The following is a 14,665-nucleotide window of genomic DNA, read 5'->3' on the forward strand; positions in this document are numbered from 1 at the left end:
TTGTCATACTGCTTTGAATCAATAAAACAATGAATAGAAAATAAGAGTTTTCGCAGTAAACAGATACAACTACCAGGCTGGGCCTACTGAAGCTGAGAAAATTATCTCTGAAAACAAATGTGGTGCCATCACACCTTTTCTCCTCTCTCTCATTGCACTCCTGCAATCTACTAAATGCTGCTAGCTTTCAGCTTTGAAGATGGTGGCGGCGCGCATGGATGCAGCGGCTCACAGCTTTTCAGCAAATTTTCTATTTATTACCATTCTCTTGTCTTTTTTGCTTTATTTTCTGGACAAATGCGTCGCCAATAATACCTATAGTCGGGAGGAACTTATACAATTGGGTCTGCGTCTAAATTTTGACTTTTTGGGCGCTTTTTATACCACCTTTGATATCCCGCAAGAAATATACGAGATACGGGATCTCCGTGGGTGGCCAACCCACTTATGAAGCGGCGGAGACGGTGTAGGGATCGTAAACAAAAGCGGGGCTGTCGCTCGGCCAAGTGTGCTAAGCTAAGGGAGCTACATCGGCGAAATGACAGTGAAGGACACGAAGATGATGAAATTGTGCCTAAACATGACATGTGCATCTATATCAAACATCAAATCCCGAGTAGCAGCACATACTGTATACCAATGTCATTCAAGTGTGCACTGCTGAGCAGGTCAAACATGTTGAACTTGGTGAAGTCTTTGCCAAGTGAGTTGACACGAAAAAGTTGAGGCACAGCAGCTGAATGATTTTATATCCGAGAACAATCTTTTTGAATCTATGCAATCAGGATTCAAAGCTAACCACTCAACTGAGACAGCAATGATTAAGGTAACCAATGATCTTCTACTGGCAATAGACTCCGGCGCTTCATCACTCTTGCTGCTGCTGGACCTTAGTGCTGCCTTTGACACTGTGGACTTTTAGTGCTACCTGTGGTGTTCCGCAGGGTTCAGTACTTGGCCCCCTTCTTTTCAGCATTTACATGCTTCCATTAGGTGATATTATTCGCAAGTATAACATCAAGTTTCCATTGCTACGTAGATGACACTCAACTATATCTTCTGATGGAGGAATCTGCCACACTAAACTGTGGAAATCTGGAGGCCTGTCTCACTGAGATAAAAGAATGGATGTCACTCAACTTCTTGCGCCTTAACTCTGAGAAGACTGATATGTTAGTCATTAGTCCAACTAAATGCCGTGACTTGTGTCCTTTCAAACACAAGTTAAGATTATTACTAAAACAGCTTGTTTGCAATAATCTGTGGTCTGTGGAGCCCTTTGAGACTCTTTGTGATTAAGGGCTATACAAATAAACATGACTTGACTGCTTGGTTTACTTATTGTTCAATTTACGGTGGGCCGGATTGAACCATCAGAACTGCCATAAGTTTGACATGCCTGGTTTAGGACCTTCTTGGCTCAGCCGGTTCGACAATGGGTCATGATTGCCAGGATGCTGGAGGCGCCACTCCTGTTTCCCCCGTCAACATCTATCTATATTTTGTCCAATAAAACACTATCCTTTCAGCCCCCAATTCTCACAAGCAAACAGTTGTCCACGACTTACCTCGTTTATCCACTCTCACCTCCTCAAATACTGAAATCAGATATGAAATCAAAAATTAAGGTTCAACCAAGGCAAAAAAACTGACATCTAGCGCTACATCTAGTCTACTTTCTGCATGCAGTAGGTGGTTTAGATCAGAGAGAGAGAGAGGACAGGACGAGTCCCAGCATCCCAACACACGGGCAAAAACAAAAAAGGAAGGATCGTTGGCATGGCAAAACTTCCAGATGAGATGGTCGGTGGCATGCGTTAAGTGGTTAGTTGTGATGTTAAACAAAAGTATTCGGAAATACCTTGATGGATCCATTGACAAATGGGCAAAGTGTGTTTTGTGTGGTTGTATTAACGTTTTTGTAATTAAATAGTAGAGAAAGAAGCTCAAAACAGGCATAAAAATGGATCAGGGATTAAAAATGTGAGAAGGCTGTGGAGGAAAAACCCTATGTTTTTGTAGATAACAAGCACCCCGATTTAGTTTGACTTTTTCTCTGATCTAACTAAGAATTCAAAGTGATAAACCTTGTTGAATACATGCGGCCATGGTTTAAATCATTTATTGACAACAATGAACAAAACACCAACATAAATTCTAGAACGTATTTATTCCAAGATCTGATTCATCATTAGATAAAACAAAGTTTTTCTCCCCTTTTCTCCCGTGTTTTTTTAATGTATTAATATCTTTCAGGACAACTTTCTGTTTTCCCCATTCTCTAACGTTTGTCTCTGGTACTGTGGATAAAAACAGTGTGACAATGAAATAAATGCGCGTTACATACAAATACTCTTGCCCGCGTGAACTACACTGATTTCATCTCAAACGTAACATCTGAAAAGCCCAATTCATTCAGGGAAAGCTCACAATACCTTCCCTCCCCTCCTCAAAACATTTTCTACTTGGATCTATACAATTCAAATACGTCAACCTTTTTTATTTCAAAACCAGGAATTTGTCCTCAAGGTGAGAGTTACATCAGGCCCTTTGAGGATACCCCATTACGCTGATGTGTCCCTCGGAGAAAAAGGGCATTATAATCCATAAAATTGGAGGTTTATGATTAGTTTCTTTTGTAATATTTCGTCACTGTCCCCTCCCACCAATCTGCATCCGCCCAATACTCTACTCAACCAGCTCAATACATATCCCACGGAAGGTAAATCAAATCATATATTTTTTTACATGTATTTTATCATATGCATACTTATACATGTAATTTTACCATCTTAGACGTTTACTGTACCAGAATTTAACAAATGGAAGAACCTAAATATAAATTATTTCTATACTTGGATGCAGGAAGATAGAAAGGTTAAATGAGTAATAACTTGTGTAAATTTTGTTAATAAGAGGAAAAAAGCAGTTTGAGGATGTGAGAATGGAAATGATAGAGAGTCAGCATGCGAGCAGAGGCGGTGAAACTAAGGTGAGAAGACTTCACCGCCGCTAATGGCGTACTTACGAGGAGACACATAAATGTCCTGTGAGTCCACGCCGAACTCATTGGACACAGTGCACGAGACGGTCAGGTTGATGGTAGGCACCACTTGAATCTTGTGCGTGACCTTGCCGTTGATGAAAGGACTTTCGTCGAACTAAAAAACAAAATGGCAATGTTGTTCAATTGCCTTTGAGGAATCTTTAAGTCGTGAAGGATTTTATACATTTGACTATAAAGGATTTTATACGATTGAATACAAGTTACATTTATTGAGTGCAAGGAGGATTTTCACAGAATATGCTATAGTTCAATGACAGGTCACGCCGTTCCAAATGCAGAGTATTTTGACTAGGGAATTTTGATAACAGGACGGAGGACGGCAGGGGATGTTTTGAGAACAAGGCCAGGATGACATAGAAACGCTCGGTGTTGTTTTGAGTTTTCCAGACATCGCGACGCCCAGGGGGGGGGCTTCCTTGGCACGCCGATGGGAGGAGTCGAGAAGCCATCTTGCGGGGAGACGTGGGCCGAGAGGTGAAAGCTAGAGGACTTCAGAGAGGGCTTGACAGAGACTCTCACGACACTAATTCGACTAATTCGGCCATTTTGGATGGAGTAGACTTAGTTAAATTGCTAATTAAATTAATTAAATCTGCCCCGTGTGAAAATGTCGGCTTTTCTTGTTCATTTTTTCCATCAAGAAACGAGCGCGCCTTGTTGGGTGAATGTAGGCTGTGTTTGGTCAAAGGAGTCGGATAACTAATTCAAACAATTTGATGAACGATACATTTTATATTTAAAACCTAACAGTAGCCAATTTACTTTTCTTAATATTCCTTCAAAGTCCTTATCAATAACATCTGTTGTCGAATTCAATTGAGGAAGTATGATCTGTGGTAAGGTTGTTTAGTCATTGTTGCAGTGGCTCTTTGTCAAAAATGGATAAGGACAAAATAATACGGACAATGTGGCAATTTTCCGAAAATGCCTACTTGTTATTTCTCTGAGCTCTTTTCACTGTGTGACAAGTATTTTCAGGATGTCCTCTAATTATTGAGGTAATTTATGCAGATGTTACATATCAATATTTATCTTGCATGAATACAATATATAGATTTCTGGTCAGAGTTATAAAACCAAACAATCGTTGTTATAAAATGGGCTTTCTGTTTTTTTTTTCCACATTCATTTATTTTTTTCAGGCATATTGCAACAAACATCAAATCACAAACTCACAAATCACCTGTAAAGAAAATGGATGATAGGTTGAAGCCAAAAGCTTATAGTGTCATGATTTGACTCAGCTTCGCCCGCTCCTTTGGCTCCGTTTTTGCTCCCGTCTGTCTCCGGCTACGACCCGTTTTTGATACTGACCACATCTGCTCTCCCGTCCCGGCTTACGACCCGTTTCTGACCCCGACCACGTCTGCTCTCCCGTCCCGGCTTACGACTCGTTTCTGACCCTGACCAGGTTTTGCTCTCCTGTCCCTGGCTATCAACCTGTTTTTCCATCCTTGACACCGACATCGCTCGCCACGGAAGATCCACTTCCGTGTTCGGATCACAAACTGAGTACGAGAGCAACTTGCTTGCCGCGCCTAGCTAACGCCGGATCGTGGCCGCAGCCCTTCCACCTACCTTTAATGAAACTTGTGAGAAACGTAACGCAATTGGTTCCTGTTTCAGTTCTGGTCCTGACATATAGGAGACCCTAAATAACTTTGGATGCTTCTATCAATAATTCCAACTCATCCTAATGTCTTACATCATTATGACAATCATTTCTTAGTTACTTTAGAAATTATGATGTTGTTTAGAGGTGGGTTGCATCGTTTGACGTTTCCTCATAAAGTTGAAAGTAGAATATTTTCTTTATTAAATATGTTGACAATCCCCAACGTAGTTCAAAAAGCCCTTATAATTTGTTTTTCCCATTGTGCCTATATCAAAAAACACCTGTTCAGGGCGGACTACATTATATGCACATACCCATGTGTTCAACCCTAACCCCAAACTAAAATTAAAAAGGAAGCGTTTATTCGAGCGTGTCTAAGAAATGCACGTACTTGCACATGCAACATAGGGAGCTGAATGATGACCCAAGCCAGGGGATGGCAGACATGGGTAAAAAAGTAATAAGTCGTGTAAAAGTTAAAATTCCGTAGAGGTCCTTTAAATCATGATATATATTTTAATGATTCTGAGATTCGCCAACCTCCAAACCCCCCCACCCCAATCTTATCCTACTTAAGTCTCTGGCAACAATACAGTACATAAAACCTGGGACAAATATGAATTTCAAAATGGGAATTTATTAAATTAATTTCTAATTGATCTTTAAAGAAAGGCGACACAGCAACTGAGTGGTTAAATGAAATGATCTGAAATAATCTGCATTTATATAGCGCTTTTCAAGTCAATGACTTCCCAAAGCACTTTACATTGTGCTTCACATTTCCCAATAGCGGCCGTGATCTGTGCAGCCATGTAAGGCGCTAACCTGCTTATTGGGGGGTATTGGGGTTTCAGTGTCTTACCCAAGGACACTTCGGCATGTAACACGGACAAGCCGGGATTCGAACTGGGATCCCTTAATCCGATAATGATCGCTCTACCTCCTGAGCTACTGCCGCCCCAGTAGTTAGTTCCCACAGTTCTGAGGTAATGGGATCTAATCCTACAAAGCGGAGTTTGCATGTTCTCCCCGTGCTCGTGTGGGCTTCCTCCGGGCACTCCGGTTTCCCCCCACATTCCAAAAACAAGCTTCTCAGGTAATTTGTCCGGTCCAAATTGTCCGGAAGTGGGAATGAATGAGTGAGTTCTCTGTCTCTGTGTGCCCTGTGACTGGCCGGCAACCAGTTCAGGGTGTCCCCTGCCCACTGCCTGAAGATAGCTGGGATGTGCTATAGCACCCCCTCGACCCTACTGAGGATAAGCGGTGAGGATAATGGATGGATGTTCTTCAAAGGGACACTGAAATATTTGACAACTGAATATTGCTGTATTCTTTGGTGCAACCAGAAACAATTTCTTCAAAACACAAGGCAGAAATAACAAATTACGGATACTCAAAGTGCCAAAACTGCACTAGTTTCTTCTTATTTCTTTTGCCCAGCCTTCCATAACGTTTTGGGAGACACCTGTAGCAGCAAAATGCCAATCATACCAGGGCCCTTTAAGCTAGGGTCATGTTATGTCAAATAAATGCAAATTTCTTGACCTACAAATATTTTAAAAATGCACATTTATCTGAGGGATCATGTATATTTGCCTAGTATTCCAAATAATACAGTTTGTTCTTTTTTTGGCGGCTTTAGCTCAGGAGGTAGAGCGCTCGTCTTGGGATCAAGAGATCGCAGGTTCGAATCCTGGCTCCTGCGTGTTACATGTCGAAGTGTCCTTGGCTAAGACACTGAACCCCTAATGCCCCCAATAAGCAGGTTGGCGCCTTGCATGGCTGCACGGCCGCTATTTGTGTGTGAGTGTGTGTGAATGGGTAAATGTGAAGCACATTGTAAAGCGCTCTGGGAAGTCCTCATTGACTTGAAAAGCGCTATATTAATGCAGATCGTTTCATTTGAATTAATTAAGATTTTTGACCATTAGGATGGTCTAAATAATACACAATATCCATTTAAATGTAAAGGATAAAAACTGTCAGTACCGTGCAGTTAAGTCATGCAAGCACTGTAAAAATAGCATTTTTAAGATCGAATTCCTGCCTATGCTAGCACCAAGCTATTGGACATATTTAATTCATTCATTTTCCACCCTAAGGAGAGTGCATAAAAATCCCAAACAGGGATCGAACCCCGGACCTCTTAACTGTCCGACGGATTTTGTAACCAGTCATTCTCAATGCCACCTCTAATGGACATTATTTTAGGCAAAAATGTTCTTGGTTGGTTGAATTTTGACATTTAGGTATTTCCACCAGTCTTGTTTTTACAGTAGAATTTGAATGCAATGTTTTCCTACTATCTGTTCACATAATTGCAATTTCCTTAAGCTACCACTGTGAGGCAATGTTAGCCCAGTTTGTTTTTCTCGTCCAACTACATAAGGAACAAAGTTCCAGAAGCATCCCCTTCAGTAGATCTAAATATACTCACAAATGAGTGTAGAGTCTACTCTCACAACCATTAGCAATACTTGTGCTCAAGTCTTCCTTCAAATGGTGTCTTAAAAGGGCAAACTGAAAATAAACCTTTTTGTAAGGTGCAGAAAATGTAAAAGCTTCATTATCACCCATAGGGGATGTTCATCTGACTAAGAGGAGTGAAAATGATCTCTCACAAAATAGATTTTAAACCCAAACTCTTCCAGGTCACGAATGTAATTCAGCCACCTGACGCTTTGTCAGAGGAGGGCGGGGGAGGTTTTTTTCTCCGTCGTGTTGAGAAATCAAGATTGTTTAAGCCTTTTGACGGTGCACCTGCCTCAAATTTCCAGTACCGGATATTTTTGCAGGTGTGACTGCTGGTTGGGGAACCGCTAACAAAGTGCAACGTGATCAACAGGGAAGTGTCAGCTTTGGAACTGCTTCTGCCTGATGCGTTCGTGAGGATTGCAAAATGTAGTTGAAAACTGCCAGGACCAGAACGGAAATCAGACCCAATTGCGTTACGTTTCTCACAAGTTTTATTAAAGGAAAGAGGAAGGGCTGCGCCCACAGTCTGGAGTTCGCTAGGCGCGGGAAGCAAGTCGCTCTGAACGCGGAAGTGGATTTTTCCGTGGCGAGCGATGGCGGTGTCTGGAAAACAGGTTGATAGCCAGGACAGGAGAGCAAAAACTTGGTTGGGATCAAAAACGGGTCGTGAGTCAGGACGGGAGAGCAGACGTGGTCAGGAAAAAAAGCGGATCGTAGACCGAAACAGACGGGAGCAAAAATGGGACAGGTGGGAGTCAGGGTCGGAAAAAGGCTTGCTTAGTATTCACTGAGGTTTGCAGACGGACTGACAAAAGGCGACAGACAGGAGTGGGTTTGAATAGGGACAGGGAGCCAATCAGAGTCTGAGGCAGTTGGCGCCAAAGGAGCGGGCACAGGTATATCAGTAATCATGACGGAAAACATGCCGTTTGTACTAAAATTATTAGTGGAAATATGGTACATTAGAATAAGATGAAAAAACTGAGTAATAATAATGAAACTTAAAAAGCATAAATTGATTTTAATAAGAGGCGGCACAGTGAATGAATGGTTAGCATGTCAGCTTCACAATTCATAAGTCCCGGATTCGATTCTAGCTATGGGTCTCCCTGTGCGGCGTTTGTATGTTCTCTTGTGCATGCCTGGGCTTTCTAAAGGCACTCTGGATACCTCCTGCATTCCAAAAATATTCTTGGTAGGTTGATTATTGACTCCAATTCCTCCCTAGGTATTGATGTGTGTGTGAATGGCTCTGTCTATGTGTGCCCTGTGATTGCCTGGCAATCACTCAAGGCTGACCCCTGCCCACCTTCCTGATTTTAGCTGGGATGGGCTCCAGCACCCCCGTGATCCTAGTGATGATAAGCAGTTCAGAAAATGAATGAATACTTTCCCACTCAACTCCTAAAAAATACCAAATGAAGAAGAAGTTTGTAGTTTTAGAGAATAAAGGCGTGGTCTACAAATATATTTATGAAGAAAAAGCATATGATGAAAAACTATGTTTTGTTGACAATTGACATAATATTAATTTTCCCATTAATAAAACTCAATGTAATACGTGAGAAACATGATTTTTTACCCCGATTGATGAATAATGATTAACCCTTTTACATGAATATATTTTTACGGATAATTCTCTTAATGATAATAAAACTATTCTTACAATGTTACATATTTTTAACATAGAAATTCCACGTTTCAAACTTAAATAATAACCATTCTTTTTTTTTTTGTGTATGCCTTTCTTGAAAAAAAGTAAATTAAATAATAGTAGCAACATTAACCATTACACTTCTGACTTTGTGTTCTTGGAAAAAAATGTTTATTATTATATTGAAGATGGGCAAATATTGATGTGACAAATATGCTGGAAGGCAGACATTTTATTTATAGATGGCAAAAAAAAAAAAAAAAAAAAACGGTAGCAGCACTTAATACCTGTACCAGCTTTACTTTTGTGACTAATTTGGATCTACGGTTTAGAAACAAGAAGAACAATCACTTGCTTTTACAGTCATACAATTTAATTGAAAAAAAATATTGGGTTTTTTGGTGCCTATTTTTATTTTTTGGAGGATTTTCCGCAAGTGGTATTACACATCCGAATACTTGCAAGGGGTCCCTCCGAGGTAATGGCCTAAGAACACCCAAGTAGGCTGTGGACTGCTTATGAAAAAAGCTTACAATCATGGATCATTGCGATTTTCTAGGAAAATTAACTTCTAACTGGCATAAGAAATCATTGACATGATCAGTGTCTTTAAATACATGATCAATTCTTTCAAAAGTATTTTAAAGGCGGATATTCGATTGGTCAACTGAGCCTATTTTAGCAATACTTTTGAAAATTACAACCAGGTTAAAAGATACCATAGTAACGACATAGTAATAACATGATAATCTGTTATTTTGCATGGCAAACTGGTAGCCATTTGCGCTGATCATTAACAAAAAAGTACCTCTCAGTTTCAAAGAGGTTGGTGACACCGGTTTTGATGTAATGTTATTATTATTTCATTGTAAACAGTGTTAGACGTCTCATGGTGTCTGTCATAACCTGGCAAAAAATCAGTTCTTTTATAGATTGAAAAAACAATTTTCGCTTAGAAACTGTTTAACTATTTTTTTTTAAAAAACACTACAATTTGAAAACAACTTGAAATTTGTTTTATTAGTTTTATTTTCTTAGAAAGGTGTGAGGGTCTTTTTCAGCTAATATTGTGCAGTGATTATTGATGAAGCACCCATACAAAAAGAACACTTTTTTTTTTCAAATAGATAGAAAGCAAAATAAATTACAATGAAGGTCTTACTTCTGTCTCGTACAAGGATGTTACTTTTTACTCGAATATACGCTAGAGTTGCTAAAATACATCAATTTAAACACTTGATGTCTATTTCTGCTCGAAATGGAAAAAAATCAGCAGTGCATTTGTTGGTGATAGGAATGAGTGGACAGGTGTTGTGAAAGGATACTAGGATGTTTGGACGCGTTCTAAGGGATGGGCAGGGCACCCGTATGATGCGGCAGGGGTAAACCAGTGAAAGCTGTCGGGCCCCGCCCCGCTGGTGAACAGAAGAGTGTGTTGTGTCACCCTGGCCCAAGTGACATGGCCGCTTTCTTGTGCCCCGTTTCATCTGGAGGGACGAAAGCATAACCAGCTTGGGTGCAGAGGTGCTTAACTTGTCCAGGTGTTTGGGCATTTGGGTCGGCCATGGTCCAACCATTTTTGTGTGTAATTTTTTTTGCTACTTTTTCCCTTTTTATTTTCTTTGTTTTTTTGTCTTGCTGTTGGTCACACCTCTCGAGGGATATGACCTGGGTAGATAGATAGATGGATAGTATTCTGAACATGGAAAACATCACTGTTTTTGTTTCCTCATTGCGGGAAGTAATAAATTAAATAGTCCATCAGATGGGCGGATCTTTGCGCAACCTCATATCGCCTGGAAGTTTCCCGCGTACTCCCACTAATTGGTGAGTTTCGCAAGCGCAAACAAGCATGGCTTCTTTGGGCTGTGGTGGTGACAGCTACGTTCGCTGCTAAGTACCTTATGAGGGAGATGTTTATAATCAGTTATTACTTGCATAGTTCTCCAAAGGAAAAAAAAAGAATGTGATTTCTCTTGCCACTGTCGGAGTCTGTGTGTGTTTGTGTGAGTGTGTACACACCGAGGTGCCATTGATGCTCCAGGAAACAGATGGCTTTGGAGAGCCCTCGGCCTCACAAATCAAGACTTTATGTTGACCGTCTTCACTGCGCTGTTTGGACAGCTGTTTGATCACTGGAGCCCCTGCAACGGAGATGCTTCTGTTGAGATGGTTCTTTTTTTATTGACACTGATGCACAAGCGAGTCCAACATCAAGTGCAAACCTCAGAGTAAATAGCGAAAATAGTGGACAGAACAATTATTGAAGATGTTGTCAAGCCACTACGACCAGTTCCCAAATCCAGCCTCATTTTGCCCCAAAGCGCAAAACAGCAGAGATAATAAACTCAGCAAAGCCAGCTAATTAGTCAAAACGACATCATTTGCCTAATCCTGGAAGATTCGTTTTCCTTTTTTATGTATAGAGCTGTCATGGACTTTTGTGGAGTCTCAGCTGGTTGCCTGGCAACAGCTCTAGGACAGCTGGGCACAAAAATGCAGAGAATTCACAAAGGGTCATTTTTCACACTTCATCTTTTAATATGGAGGAAAAAATTTGAGGGGGCATAATAATTTGTGCTAATCGAGGGCAATGTTCGCTCTTCGATTTCATAAAATATGCACCCCTTGGGGCGAAGACAAACTTATCGCCATCAAGTGGGTGCGAGACAAGCTAAACTCAGTCTGACTGGTGTAACATTTTAACTACAGTATACTAGTTAACTCAGAACGAAGACGGATTATAATGTCAAAAATTGGATTACACTTTGTGTTTAGTTTTAAATATTATTTAATATTGAATAGTAGTACTTTAATCCCTTGTTTATCGCGGTTAATGGGGACCCAGTAACCCTACCGCGATATGCAGAAGTCCTTGAAGTAGCAATCCCTGCAGCAAAAGTCGACTGGGGATATACGATCACAACCAAGTGAATGTTGCTCATTTTAGGCGGACCACAATGGCACGCTTCAGCAGCCGGAAGTTGATTTTTAAAAATAAATTAATTAATAAGAAAATTGCGCTCTGCCTGTCCATGCTATGAGCAATATTTGACTAAGGATAATTTATTGCGGCCACAATCATGCATTTAAAATGACAAAAGTGCCTTCTGTAGGTCACCACTTGCAGAAACATAGGTTTGGGGAGAAGGGTCACTCGGGTGCAAGCTTCAGCAACCCGAACTACAAAAAAAAGTGTTATGCAGGCCCAGGGTCTCAGCAATGACTGGGAAAATGGATCACGGCCACAACCGTGCATTTAACTTTAGGCAGACCAGAACAGCATGCTTCCTGATAAAAGTGCCTTCTGTTGGTCTCCATTTGCAGCCATATAGGACTGGGGATAATGGCCACGCGAGTGCAGATTATTTTAGGCGGAATTACAGGAACGGCAAACATAAAAAGAACCAGCAGGCCCAACCAAAGTGCACTCAGCTGGTTCCCAGCTCGCAGCGTTATGGAAGCAGGGGTAATGGATGGTGGCCGCACAAGTGCAGTTCACTTTTGGGTTAACAGAACGGCAAAGAAAGATGGAGCCGGGCCAGACAAAAATACGTTCTGCCAGTTTCCGCTAGCAGCAATATGCGATCGGGAATAAAGGTTCATGAAATATTTTTAAACACTCAAATTATTATTAAGCTCAAAGTAGCAAATTATTACAGTAACACACAGTTGTTAAAATATAAATGTAGTATATAAGATGAGTAAAGCACAATCTAAAATTGGAGAAATAAATATATAACCAACATCTTACACTAATGCTGCTAAACCAAGACAAATGATGTAACTATATTTCATTATATTTGCACGGAACATTAAGTATAATCTAAATATAGTACAAAGGATGTGCACCACCCATTCAGTATGGTACATTACAGGTGCACAGACCATAAACACATTGTAAATGTCATTAAATAAAGTGCATCTGTGGTTGAGGTCCACAGTCGATTAAATATCATGTAAACCCTCTTGATTACAGTTGTAGTGTCTATAAGTAGGATATGAATACAAAAATAAAATTAATGACTCGAGCCGAGATGAGTTAATGGGGAATGAAGGTTGTAGCTCTAGGACCTTGCCTGACAAATGACTTTTCAGAACGATGACATCACAATCACTTTCAAGCACTTTATGAGCTAATTTTATTAAAACACAACCCAGGGACCGATAATTGAATCAGTACCTTTACTTTAAGTAAGTGTGTGGTGTTGTTTTGAGGGTCTTACCTTCGACAACCAGGTCAAAGGAAACCTTCCTGGTAAGACCTCCCATCTTCACTTCACTCTCATAGAGACCGCAATCAGAGTACTGAAGCTTGGTAAATTTGGGCTGTTTGTCCAGCCTAACATTGTCCTGATAAAAAATTACAATTTTATTTAAAATGAAAAACTCAAATTTGACAAATAATTGTCTTTCTTCCTTTTTACCTTGGTCCAGGAAACCTTTGATATCCCCGAAGAGTCGATCTGGAAAGATAGCTCCAAGGCCTCCCCGACTCTCTTGACAACATTCCCAGTGGGGCTTAATTTGATGTCTAGGTCTAAAACAGACAAAAAGGTGAGACAATGAAGAGAAACAATGGCTCACAGCTCTGACAAGCTCCGAGACATTTCTATTATTAACTACGCTTCTTTTACAGCGGCGAGGCTTATTAGCGGAAGATGACACAACAAAGTGAGGAGACCAAGAGATCTGAACTGTACAGGGCGAAACATGCTTCACTTTCGACAGCAACGCTATAAGCTCCAAAAAAATCTAGGAAAATAACAACTTTGATGGAATAATTTTACAGAACACGGCGTCAGGGCTTACAATTAACTGTGACGTTCTTGGAAGCCATCATGGCGGGGTTGTCAATGAGGGAGCATCTGTATTCACCAGTGTTGTCCCGCGAAACTTGAGTGAGGGTGTACGTATTTGTATTTTTCACGGGGATGACGTTGCCCTGAAAACACAAAAACAACAGCTGCATGTTATCACTGAATGTGCAGCTGATAAACAAGCCAACATACCAAACCATTTGCATACCTTCAGGTAGAAGTTGAAGTTAGTAGGGGCCGGGTTGCCATCTGCCAAGCACTTGAGAGTCACATTGTCACCTTCGACTAAGGGCTCTGGAGCAAGTACCTGCAGGACGACGTTTTCCGTCGAGTCTGGAAGAAAAAGAGCAGTTGAAACATCAAGCGGTGAAACGGAAGAACTGGTCTACTGTCTGTAAAAGGACCGCATCGTATGGAACAGTCTGACCAGTATGTGGTGTCTTTATTTGATGATGATAAAGTAGATCAACTTGCCATTTAGTAGTGAACAAAAAATTAATCAAAGACAACCAATTATTTAAAAAATATTCCAAAACAAACAATAAACACTGAGGTCACATGCCCACTCGTGGTTGTTACTTTTCATTCCTTCGAACTTCTATCTCATTACCGGTGTCCATGCCAATACCTCGGCTACACGCGTGTTAATTAACAGGCACAGCGAAAGGCCATTGCGACACATACAACACACATGGTAAAGATCTTTGCAAGCTAGTTGTTATTGACAGGAGTCAGAATTTAAACTTATAATTAATTATATTATTCATTTATTAAATCAGTACAAGTTTTAAAAGTGAAAAATCAATGTGTGACCATTGTGTTTTTTTTTCTTCAAGCAAATTGTTTTCGTTTCATTCAACACGAAACTTTTCTATCAAAAACAATAGAGGCAATATTTACTGTTGAGAAGTTTTAATTCAGAATATCAGTGTCTGATACTCATGACAAAAAGTTACCGGACACCAGAGCAGACAACTCTAAAAAGTTGCCTGCCCAGCCATAAAGTTGCCTGCCCCATTTTTCACAACTTGAAA

The 14,665-nt window shown here is 40.5% G+C and overlaps 1 protein-coding gene across 3 annotated transcripts in view; it reads right to left on the reverse strand.

Moving 5' to 3' along the window:
- The window catches only part of LOC148358830 (CD166 antigen homolog A-like), a 92,173-nt gene that overhangs the window by 2,666 nt on the left and 74,842 nt on the right, over nt 1–14,665 (reverse strand). For 2 of the 3 annotated variants that reach the window (XM_088345565.1, XM_088345564.1), the window contains exons 7-13: nt 13,840–13,964; nt 13,624–13,756; nt 13,239–13,351; nt 13,038–13,164; nt 10,834–10,955; nt 3,029–3,161; nt 1,569–1,598 (exon numbers count right to left, since the gene is read on the reverse strand). In XM_088345565.1, the coding sequence (XP_088201691.1) occupies nt 1,569–1,598; nt 3,029–3,161; nt 10,834–10,955; nt 13,038–13,164; nt 13,239–13,351; nt 13,624–13,756; nt 13,840–13,964 (783 nt within the window). The remainder of the gene's footprint in view (nt 1–1,568; nt 1,599–3,028; nt 3,162–10,833; nt 10,956–13,037; nt 13,165–13,238; nt 13,352–13,623; nt 13,757–13,839; nt 13,965–14,665) is intronic. The other variant, XM_088345566.1, reaches the window with a different exon arrangement.

Source organism: Urocampus carinirostris, chromosome 10, assembly GCF_059441175.1.
Source record: "Urocampus carinirostris isolate Australia breed hairy pipefish chromosome 10, RoL_Ucar_1.0, whole genome shotgun sequence".
Lineage (NCBI taxonomy): Eukaryota > Metazoa > Chordata > Actinopteri > Syngnathiformes > Syngnathidae > Urocampus > Urocampus carinirostris.